Source organism: Suricata suricatta, chromosome 8 (assembly GCF_006229205.1).
Source record: "Suricata suricatta isolate VVHF042 chromosome 8, meerkat_22Aug2017_6uvM2_HiC, whole genome shotgun sequence".
NCBI classification, from domain to species: domain Eukaryota; kingdom Metazoa; phylum Chordata; class Mammalia; order Carnivora; family Herpestidae; genus Suricata; species Suricata suricatta.
The window spans coordinates 121113055-121125404 of NC_043707.1; the positions used below are offsets into that span (position 1 = coordinate 121113055).

General features: G+C 42.2%; 1 protein-coding gene across 4 annotated transcripts in view; it reads right to left on the minus strand.

Moving 5' to 3' along the window:
• Positions 1-11741, minus strand: part of MED18 (mediator complex subunit 18) — a 123224-nt gene extending 111483 nt beyond the window's left edge. For 2 of the 4 annotated variants that reach the window (XM_029949944.1, XM_029949942.1), the window contains exons 1-2: positions 11559-11741; positions 10846-10988 (exon numbers count right to left, since the gene is read on the minus strand). In XM_029949944.1, the coding sequence (XP_029805804.1) occupies positions 10846-10918 (73 nt within the window). In that variant the 5' untranslated portion in view covers positions 10919-10988; positions 11559-11741. Of the gene's footprint in view, positions 1-5742; positions 6665-10845; positions 10989-11558 lie in introns of those variants that run through there. The other 2 variants (XM_029949952.1, XM_029949943.1) reach the window with 2 other exon arrangements.
• Positions 11742-12350: the final 609 nt, after the last annotated feature.

The following is a 12350-nucleotide window of genomic DNA, read 5'->3' on the forward strand; positions in this document are numbered from 1 at the left end:
CTCTGTCTCTCAAAAAGAAATAAAAAACATGAAAAAAAACTTTTTTCAACTCTATTTGGGGACAGAAGTAAACCTGGATAAATGTCATAATTGGGATAACTTCAGCTGCATAAAGATTTTGTTCATTTATTTAACAAATATTCAGAACAACCACCAAAGGTCAGACATTGTTTTGAGTGCTTAGGGATACAGCAGGAAACAAAACAAAGCACTTTTTCTCATGAATCTTACATTCTAGTAGAGAAGCAGTAAATAAATAATCTGAAGTTGGATAGTAATAAATGCTCTGAAAAAATTAAATAAGATAAACAGAGTATTGGGGACGGAGTGTGGTGCTTGGGATGGTCAGGGAAGGCTTTCTTGGACATGTTAGCAGGGTCCGAAAGAGGTGAAGGAAGCTGGCCGCGATGAATTATGGGGAGCGTTCCACGGAAAGAGATCAGTTCTCCACGCAGATTGATCTATATATATTCAATGAAGTTCCAATAAAAATTCTAGTAATAATGGTGAGAAACTGAAACTTATTTTATGAGTATGATAGAATGAAGGTCTATGGAAGCTAAGTCGATTTTGAGAGGGAAGTAAAAGCAGGGATACCTGCCTGACAGGTAGAACTGGCTCTACCACAAAGCCTCAGTAATAAAAACATTGTGTGCTGGCACTGAAAGGAAGGAACTGACCAATGGAAAAAATGCAGAGTTTAGAAAGAACGCATATACATGGGAATTTAGTATGTGATAAACGTGGCACCACAAAGCATTCGGAAGACTGTTTTGCCATTGTGATAGAAAAACTAACTCACCCTACGGAGAAAAAAATTTGGATTTTTCCATGAAACTATGTTAAATGTGGACTCGGGATGAAAGACCTAAATGTAATTAATGAAAACTATAAAGCTGGTAAAGGAAAAACTGTTCCCTTCGGGTAAATAAAGACTTCCTCAAGATGCTTCTAAATCATAAGGTCAAAATTTAGGACATCTGCTGAAGTAACAACATCACATCACATCACAGAGAAGCTTCACAGGAAGGTGACAGACTGGGAGAAGGATCTGCAGTGTTTAAAACAAACAAGGAATGTCTAGAATATACACATAATTCCTACCAACTAACAAGATAGGAAACCAAATAGAAAAATAGGCAAAGGGTATATACTAGTTTCACAAACCAAGAAGTCTATACAATTCCATATACAAAAAGATATGTTAAAAAAAAAAAGGCTTAAAAAAGGCTCAATTGATTATAACCAGAGAAATGGAAGTCAAGACAACTGAAAGCTGCCACTTGACATCCTTCAATGTAGCACAAATTACAAAGAGGATGCGGGTATGAGTTCCAGTGCACTGGTGAGAGCAGCATGAAATAACGCAGCCATTCCAAAAAGAGATCTGGCAATAGTCGGCAAACTTGAGCATGCTCAAGGGTATATGGTTCAGAGGAATATTCCACATCAATTTACAAATTTGCTTATTTTAGCACTTTTTATGATAAGAAGAGAGTTGATGGCAATCTAGATTTCTATCCTCAAGGGACTGAAGGAGTAAAATACAGTGTATGCAGTTACGTGTCTGGATTCTGGAGCTACACTGAGTTGAAATTCAGGCTCCACGGTTTACTAATTCTGACGCTGAACAATGAAAGAAAAAATCCGAGTAAATTCTCTGTATCTCACTCTCATCTATAAAAAGGGAGTTAGTTATAATGTCTATCTCGTAGGGTTATTATGAGAAACAAGTGAGTTAAAACATTTAAAGCACCTGCCAGGGGTCCCTGGTGGCTCAGCTGGTTCAGCGTCCTCCTCTTGATTTCAGCTCAGGTCATAATCTCACAGCTCATAGGACTGAGCCCTGTATTGAGCCCCACACTGGGAGGGCAGAGCCTGCTTGAGATTCTCTCTCCCCCGCCGCCCCGTCCCTCCCCTGCACATGCACACTCTCTCTCTATCCCTCTCAAAATAAACTAATTTTTAAAATAATTTTTTGTTTTTTATTTATTTTCGAGAGACAGAGAGAGAGAGAGAGACAGCGTGAGTAGGGGAGGGTCAGAGAGAGTGGGAGATACAGAATCCGAAGCAGGCTCCAGGCTCTGAGCTGTCAGCACAGAGCCCAACGCAGAGCTCGAACCCACAAACCGTGAGATCATGACCTGAGCCGAAGCCGGACGCTTAACTGACTGAGCCACTCAGGAGCCCCTCACAATAAATTAATTTTTAAAAAAAGCATTTGCAAGTTGGAAGTTATGAGGTATGTGTGTGTATATATATATATATATATACACACAGCAACAAGAGCATATCCCAAAAACAATGTTAGTTTTTAAAAATAAAAAAAATGTTCTTAGCACGCTGTCCTTTGTGTGAATTGAACATGTTTATGTAACTCTACATATTACAAGATAAGCATCACAGACGTACATCAAATATATCAGAATGGGTGCCTATAGGATAGAGAGAAGGAAAGTAGAGTTTAGAAATAAAGAGGAAGAGTAAAAAACAAGAGAAAGGGGCCTTGCCTGAATTGTTATGCTAATATGCTGTGAAGAAAGGAACAGGATTTACCCATTTATGCAATCTATAACTGAGGAGGCGGGGAAACTATCTTGGAAACATTCAGGGGAATGCCAAGAACAGGATGTCGGAGCCAGAGAAATAACTAGCTACCCAACTTGGCAGCTGCCCCACCATAGAACTTAGCCTTTCATGAAAGAATCCATCCTTACTGCCTAAGGTAGCTTTGGATAAGTTTTCTGTTACTTGTAGACTAAACACCCTACCAGAATATTCACATAATATTTCAAGAACCTGAGATCCAAAGAGAATTATGATTTGGCCAATGTAGCTCAACTGGGGGGTGATCTAAGTGCAGGTTCAGAGAAAAATGAAAATTTTGAATAACCTACAATTTTTGGCAAGCCAACCTCTCTCCAGTGTGTTACAAAAAACTCTACAAGTATTAAAACAAGCAACACATTTACCCCACTAAGAACTGTTACTTAAAAAAAGAAAAAATTAAGTTCAAATGATAAATGGGGAAAAATTTTATAAAAGCTCCTTATAAATAACTAGATAAGATGAACAACCAATGAAAAGGCAAATCATGTAAGACAAAAATGTCCAGTAAACATAAAAATATTTTACTTACTGATGACTATTTTATTTTTTAAATGTTTTATTTATTTTTGATACAGAGAGAGACAAAGCATGAGAGGGGGAGGGTCAGAGAGAGAAGGAGACACAGAACTGGAAGCAGGCTCCAGGCCCTGACGCGGGGCTCGAACCCACGACCGTGAGATCTGACCTGAGCCGAAGCTGGAGGCTTAACTGACTGAGCCACCCAGGCGCCCCTACTGATGACTATTTTAAAAAGAAAACTAAAACTAGTTACCACTTACCAGCAAATGGGAAAAACAAGTTTTCAAGGTCACACCCAGTTTTGGCAATATTTTTGGGAACTTCATTTACCGCTGGTGGGAGTGAAAACGGGGACATTTCTGGAAGGCATTTGGCAACGCATGGCAGAAGTCTTAAAACAGTGCATACTCCTTGACTCAACAGTTCCCTAGGATTTATCCTAAAGAATAGTCAGAGATCTCAACAATGATGTAATGAAAAACACAAGCATTACAGGATTATTTATAAAAGCCAAAATTTGGGATCAAACTAAAAATTCCAAAGTGTGGGAATCAATTAAGTTATGGAAAATCCATCTGGGAAGCATATAGCAATTATAAACATCGATATTTACAGACCAGATATGCTAATTAACAGCTGTATAGCTCAGAGAAAGCAAATTAATCTCTACCTCGATTTCCCTATTTAAATGAAGTTTTGTTTGTTTTTACAGAAGGACACTATAAGCCTAACGTCCTGGAAAGATATTAATGATAAACAAAAAGAGAAGGGTATAAACCAGTAGATACAGAATATTTTTAATGTTTAATTTTGAGAGAGGGAGTGCACAGAGAGACTGCACATGAAGGGAATAGAGAGAGGGAGAGAGGATCTGAAGTGGGCTCTGCCAAAGACCCCATTAAGCCCAATGTGGGGACTGAACTCGCCAACCGTGAGATCATGTCCTGAGCTGAAGTTGGACACTTAACTGACTGAACCACCCAGGCGCCCCAGAGTCTTTTTATAAAATAAACATACCTTGGGCCGCCAGGGTGGCTTAGCCAGTTAAGCATCCAACTCTTGATTATGGTTCAGGTCATGAAATCAAGCCCTGTATAGCCTCTACGCTGAGGATTGACCTTGCTTGGGATTCTCTCTCTCCTTCCCTTTCTGTCCCTCCCCTACTCGTGCTTTTTTTTTCTTTCTCTCAAAATAAACATTAAAAAAATATATCTCAGGGGCACCTGGGTGGCTCAGTCAGTTAAGCGTCCAGCTTTGGGTCAGGTCATGATCTACGGTTCGTGGGTTTGAGCCTGGCATTGGGCTCTGTGCAGACAGCCTGGAGCCTGCTTCAGATTCTGTATCTCCCTCTCTCTCTGAGCCTCTCCTGCTCATGCTGTCTCTCTCTGTCTCTCAAAAATAAATAAAAAAGCATTAAAAAATATTTTAAATAATAAAAACATATCTCATATAATCTCATATACATAAATTTATAAAAGACTAGAAGGATGGATATACATCAGAATAGAAATAGGATAGCTCTTTGAATAATGGGATTATAGGTTATTTTCTTATTTTTGTCTGTAAAAGTTTTTTAATAAACATGCCACTTTGGTTAAAGGTTAACAACTATCACCTCCATCAAAAAAAGTTTTTTAAACATTAAAAAAATTTTTTTAATGTTTCATTTATTTTTGATACAGAGAGAGACAGAGCATGAGAGGGGGAGGTTCAGACAGAGAAGGAGACACAGAACCGGAAGCAGGCTCCAGGCTCTGAGCTAGCTATCAGCACAGAGCCTGACGCGGGGCTGAAGGTGAGATCTGACCTGAGCCAAAGTCGGAGGCTCAACTGACTGAGCCACCCAGGTGCCCCTTAAATATTTTTTAAGTTTATTTATTTTAGCTTTTCTTTTTTTTGTTGTTTTTTGAAAGACAGAGTGAGACAGAGTGTGAGTTAGGGAGGGGCAGAGAGGAGACACAGAATCCAAAGCTGGCTCTCGGCTCTGAGCTGTCAGCACAAAGCCTAATGTGGGGCTCCAACTCATGAACTGCAAGATCATAACCTGAACCAAAGTCAGACACTCAACCGGCTGAGCCACACAGGCACCCCCTGTTTATTTATTTATTTAGAGAGAGGGACAGTGTGGACAGGGGAGGGTCCAAGAGAGACGGAGAAGAGAGAAAATCTCAAGCAGGCCCTACACCACCAGCACAGAGCCTGATGCAAGGCTTGAAGTCACAAAACTGTGAGATTGTGACCTGAGCTGAAACCGAGAGTTGGACGCGTAACTGACTGATCCACCCAGGCGCCCCTCACCTCTTATCAAAATTAAAACTAAAAACTGCCGGGGGGCACCAGAGCGGTCAAGCGGCGGACTCTTGATTTCAGCTCAGGTCATGATCTTGCAGTTCAAGATCCAGTCCCACACTGGGTTCCACGTTGACAGTGTGTGGAGCCTGCTTCTTTCTCCCTCTTCTCGTCCCTCCCCCCCTCATACTTGCTCTCTTTCAAAATAAACCTAAAAAATTTAAAAAAAGAAAATAAAACTAAAAACTGCCATTTTTGTTGTTGTTCCGACTGGTAGGGAGTCTACCCCAAATTAGCAGGGTAATAAAGAATCAGAATCACAGATGTTTTTCTTCATAGGTTTATCACCACCTAATACAAACTCACAGCCTCTACTTTACAAATCTGATACACAAATAGCAAAAAAAATTAGAAAGGCTTTTCTTTCTGAAAGCTAATTTATTCTGGCTTCCCCTCTATCTACAGAGGAATTGGAGAGATTCTTCAGGTTCTCCTGAGAGCTTAATCTGGAGGGGCTGTCACAAGAGTGAACTTGCCACATGAGGAAAACCGTGCCAAGAACCAACTAATGTCCCACTGTCCTCCTTCCTGAGGGAAGAATGCCTGGCTGGCCGTGCTGAAAAGGGGATTCACTACATTTTCTTTTTTGTAACAGGGGAGGGCAGGCCCCCGCAGCAGACAGACGGTCTTAGTCACATGAGCCTTTTGGGGTCTATTTTCTCTAGGTGAACCAGAGGTTTCAGCTGCTCGGCAAAGTTCCTCATGTCGTCAGAGACCATGTCCTGCCCCGCTGGTGCCACGACACTCAGTTCCACAAGATAAGAAAGTGACAAGGCCTCAGTGCTGTCTGTGTTTCCCGGAACCAGGATGCGGAAGATCTTGTACACCATGATCTTCATGATGCCCTTACGAAATAAGTGACCTTTGGCGACAAACTCGTGGTCCATGCGGAAGCCCATTTCCATTAAGAAGTCAGTGAGGTTCTCAGAGGTTGCGATGTCCACACAATTCCGCACCAGGGCGTGACGGTTCTTGTCTCCCATTTCTGGCTGCCCCAGGTAGCGCAGGTGCCAGGGTCCCCCGGCCCTGTCCATAGACCGCCGGGCCCGGAGAACAAACGGACTGGCCTGCTGGCCCTTAAGGAGGAACACCATCTCATGGTCAAGGAAAGTCTCGGGTTCCATGTTGTCACACAAACCGCGAAGGCGGTGGATGAGGCTTTCCAAACTGTGATCTAGAACGCTTCCTGAAGAACGAAAGAGCATTGTTGGGTCCCGTCTTTCATTTAGGGTACTGGGATTAGCAAACGATTGAAAACACTTCAGTGAAAAACCCGAACAGTTTACTGCAGTGTTTTGCAAAGTATAGGCCCAATATATGAGATTTTTGAGGGATTATACTGCCAAAGTATTGGACCATATTATGATAAAGTTAGTTCCCTTTCAGTTTTTTGCATTGTCCTATTCGGTACTAGAAAGTCTTTAGGCCTTCTCTAAATGCTAGTCTCCAGCAGGCTTTGGGCTCAGAGTCTTTAACAGCAAGAGCATCTATCTAGAATAATAACAACATCCTTTTGTTGCCATTTATTAAAAAAAAAATCTTCTATTTCCAGCAAACACAAGGTTTCCATCTAGAGATTATAACATTTCCTTTTTACGTACTCTACTGAAATAAGAGGATGAAACTCTCCATAGAAATACACTTTGCTCTCATCTTATTCGTCCTCCTAGCAGTATTCTGGTATGCTTGTTAGATCACACCCACTTCGAAATCTATCTTTTCCTGGCCTCTGAGACACAACTCTTAGTTCTTCACCTAATTCACTGACCATTCCTTTTAAGTCTGCTTTGCTGGGTCTTTCTCATCTACCCTAATTACTGGAGGATCCTAGGACTCAATCCTTGTCCACTTTATCAATAATTTTTTCCTCCCTGGGTGACCTAATTTGGTGCTATGGCTTTAAATATCATCTATGCCCCGAGGACTCCCATATTTATATCTCATGAACTACAGACTCATATATCCAACTGCCTACTCAACTTCTCCACTTTGATACCCAACAGTCATCTTCACCGTCATATGTTCAGTATCTGGCTGTCGGTCTTCTCTCCATAATCCTATTCCTCCTGCAGTCTTCCCCATCACAGTCAATGGAAACCCTCTCCCTCTAGTTGTCCAGGCTCCAAACCACAGAATCATCCTGACTCCTTACTTTCCCCCACACCTACATCCAATCCGTATTTTTAAAATATATGCAGATTCCAACCACTTCTCATTCCCTCATTCATTTCCATCTGGTCCAAGGTTCCTTCATTTCTTGCCTGTTTTTTCCAATAGCTGACTTCTACCCTTGCCTGCTGCTTCTCCACACAACAGCTAAATGCTCTTTATAGAATAGGAGGCAGATAATGGCACTCTTCTGCTCAGAAACCTCCAGTGACTTCCTGTGTCATTCAGAATAAATCCCAAAGTCTTTACTATCACCTACAAGGCCCTATACACTGTAGTCTCTGTTACCAGCCCAGCGTCATGTCCTTCACTATCTCCCTACATCACTCTCTCCAGCCACAGTGATCTTCCAGCTACTTCCTGAAAATGCCAAGTATTTGATAACGTATTTCTCTCCAGAGCCCCTTCCCTTATTCCGTAGATAGAACATTTTTCTCTCCCATATTGGTATCACCCCATCACTTTCTTTACGTCTTGGCTCAAGTTATCACTTTATCAGAGACATCTTTTCTAATCACCCTAAATAAAGACTGCAGGTCTCCCTCCAATCACTTCCCACCTCCCTACTTTAGTTTCTTTCAGCATTAGTACTTCGATTCTTTTGTCATCTTTCAATATATATATCATGTATTGATACTTTATTCATCTTTCTTCCTTCCCTGCTAGGAGCATATTCAAATATTTATTGAATAGAACTGTTAAAATGAGTAAGAGTATATATTCTTATTGTGGTAAATATTGATAGTGGGACTCAAAGGACTGAATTTTTGGCAATGAACAGTGTTGTAGGGAAAGCAACAACAGGTCAGACCTCAGTAATAACAGGACAGAAGATCATGGGAGCAGGGAACAGGTCCTACATTCAATACATTGTTCCCTACATTCAGGACAATATCAGACATGTGTTTGTTCATTCCTCGAACATTCCTCAACACTTAAAGTATTGGTTCATTCAACCCATACTTTTTTTTGTTAAACAATGTTTATTTTTGAGAGAGAGAGAGAGAGCAGAGGAGGGGCACAGAAAGAGGGACAGAGGATTCAAAGTGGGCTCCGAACTCATGACCTAGAGATCATGACCTGAGCCAAAGTCAGATGTTCAACTGACTGCGCCACCCAGGCACCCCCTCAACCTATACTTCTTGAATGCTATTCCAGGCACTATGCTAGGAAGCAGAGGTCTATGTCCTCATGGAGAATTCAATTTAGTGGGGGAAACAAAAAATAAGTAAGTATGTGAAGAGAAATACACGGAAATAAAAGGGAGATGGGATGGAGAGCAATTGGTGGGGGTGGAGAGCAGACCTGAGGCGTTGGAGTCAGAGGTCTCCCCTGCGACCTGAGGCTGAACCTGAGATGTTATTTGAAGAGCTGGAGGCAGAGAGATCCTCAAGCACCAAGGCACAGGGGCAGGAAAGGGGCTGAGGAATTCAAGAAAATGAAAAGGTATCAGTGTGCCTGCGGCTCAGTGAGTGAGACGGAAGACACCAGTGAAAGGGGGATGTGACCTGGGCCACAGCGTTGTTGGCCTTACACACAGTCCCTGGTGAGGGTGGTATTTTATCCCAAAATCACCAGGGCAGCTATGAGCTCTACACTTAATTTTCAACAAAACAGGGAAAGATATGACCGGATTTGTATTGTAAAGGAATCATTCCAGGAAGCCTGGTATGGACTCCTCAACAAGACACGGCCATAAAGAAAAAAAGTGTGGGTGAGGGGAGACTGGTCCAAATTAAAAAAAATTAAAAGGGGCTTAACAGACAAAATTATCAAATCTAATGCATAAAACTTGATGGCATCCTGGTTCCAAAACACATTTTGGGGACAACAGGGGGGAAACTCTTGAATATTGACTAGATGTTAGAGATATATATGATTAATTTTCTTAAGATACTTCGGCTCAGGTTGTGCTCTCGTGGTTTGTGAGTTCGAGCCCTGCATCTGGCTCTCTGCTGTCAGTGTGGAATCTGCTTCCGACCCTCTGTCTCCCTCTCTCTGCTCCTCTCCGACTTGCGTGTTTGCTTCCTCTCTCAAAAATTAATAAACATAAAAAAATTTTTTTTAAATATACCCTTGTTTTTTGGGGATGTAAACTGAAGAGTTTAGGGGCATAATGTTGTGAGGCCAGAACTTTTCTTTAAAAACAACAAAAACGGGGTGCCTAGCTGGCACAATCAGTGAAGCATGGGACTCTTGATTTCAGTGTTGTAAGTCTGAGCCCCACGTTGAGTGTAAAGACTACCTAAATCTTAAAAAAGGAAAAAAGAACAGAAAAAAAAAAAAAAAGATGAGGCAAATATGGCAAAATTTGGCAGTGTGCGGAATCTGCTTGAGATTCTCTCTTTTTTGTTCCTCTTTCTCTATGCCCCTTCCCCACTCGCTCACACTATCTCTCAAAAATAACATTTAAAAAAAAAAAAAAAAAGACCCAGGCTGAGATCAAGAGTCAGATGTTTAACGGAATCAGCCACCTATGCACCCCAATAAGACAATTTTTTAAAAAGATGACTATCTGTTATTTTGAAAGAGACAGATAATCAAAAGTGGAAGCAATGTAGTGAGTAAAAGGTTACTGAAGTAGGTCAGACGAGCGATGATAAACCAGGGTGTGGTACTACAGGTGGAGAAAATACTTATTTAAAATATATTTTGGGGGGCGCCTGGGTGGCTCAGTCAGTTAAGCGACCGACTTCAACTCGGGTCATGATCTTACAGTTTGTGGGTTCTAGCCCTACATTGGGCTCTGAGCAAACAGTGTGGAGTCTCCTTGGGACTCACTATCTCCCTCTCTCTGCCCCTTCCCTGCTTGTGCTCTCTCTCTCTCTCTCTCTCAAAATAAATAAATTAACAGTAAAAGAAAATTTAAAATAGGGGCACCTGGGTGGCTCAGTCAGTTAAGCCACCGACTTCCGCTCAGGTCATGATCTCACGGTTTGTGGGTTCAAGCCCAGCGTCAGGCTCTGTGCTGACAGCTCAGAGCCTGGAGCCTGCTTCAGATTCTGTGTCTCCTTCTCTCTCTGACCCTCCCCTGCTCACGCTGTCTCTGTCTCTCAAAAATAAATAAAAAACATTTTTAAAAAGTTGTTGTTTACTGGGTGTCAGAAATTATGCAGGCTGCCTTTAACAGCCTCTCATCTCCACAGACGCTGAACAGAAAGAGAAAAACTGGCCATCCAAGTTGCCTGGTTCACTTACCTTGCAGCAGGTACTCCATCATATTAATGGTGCCTCCAGTGACAGGCATCATGGTGACTGGAGGTGCCTCCATGGTGCCCGATTAAGTTGAAAACAACAGAACTGATTTCAGAGTCCCCAGTCAAGTAAAGCACAAAAAACACCTGAGGAAGAGTTACATAGTTAATACATCAGAGGGGTGGAGAGACAACCAATCTGCTCGTATCATTGGCCTTGACATCAAAAGATTCATTCACCCATTCAAACTCTTTGAGTAACTAGTATAGGCCAGTTTCAAGAACTGACGATACAGAAATATACAAAGGAGACTTGGTCATGGAGTTACCGCGTAATTTAGTCTCCGAAATCTCTAAAGGTTTTCTGTGCAATCTTGAAGAAGTCATCTATCCTTTCATCCTGGGACTCAACGTCTTCCTTATAAAATGGGACCAACTATATTTAAGACTTTGTGGCTCGGGCATGCGATAACATTCAGGCCTGAAAGGTGACCTAAGAGACTTTGTCTACTCTTTTACAGATGAAGATACTAAGACTCAGAAAGGGGCCCACAGACACACAGCAAGTCGGTGGCAGAGCTTGGATCAGACTAAAATCTAGGCGATCCGCCTCCCTGAAAACGCCTTTCAAAGACAGCGAGGCGGAAGGTGAAGTTCTTTTAAGAAGATGGTTTTTAGGTCCCCTTAAGTCAGCATCAAAGACACGTGCCCACTTACACGAGAAACACACCTCCGAGCGCGCTGTAGTCTCTACTCGCAAAATGGGTAATATATCCACCCCAGCACCTCGGAGCTTCTAAACGACAATTAGCCCCCAGCCCTAAAATTAGAGTCCTCTGGCTATTGCAACACCGCCTCCCCGTCTTTCCATTTCCGGCCAGAAGCTGTCGTCACGTAAATCTCGACACCGGTGACCCGCAACGTAAGGGTGCCGAGAAGGGATAAAAAGCTCTTCTTTTCAGGCTCGCAAGCAGAGGCGCATGCGCAAGGTGCAATGCTGCTGTATGGAAGATGGCGGCCTCCTTAAGAGCGTTCCTCTGGGATTTACCGGAGACGTTGATGTAATAGGCCGCCCGGTAGGAAAATATTTTTTCCAGTTCGACGACCCGGAGAGTTTTGTCTAGGAAATCTCTTGAAACTGACAGGGGAAAAAGAGAGCCCGGGGAAGGGAGCTGCAGAAAACAGAGGAGAGACTGTTACAAAACAGACATTTTTGTTGGGTGCCTGAAGGTGAAAAGACACCCTTTACTGCAAAGTATAATGGTCTGAACAATTGGGGAGCTTAGTAAAACACTTAATGTTTGTTTACTATACTGTATATATTTTACTTCAAGTTGAAAATATAGGGAGATAAGTAAATTCAACGAATCTTTATTGAACGCTGTTTTGTGTTGAGGATATAAGGTGTGGACAAAGTGAGGATTAGAGTGAAGTGGATGAGGCACTCTCCTGGAGTAAAGAAACCAAAGGGACGCCAGGAACTCAGTGGCTGTTAAGGCACAGCCAAAA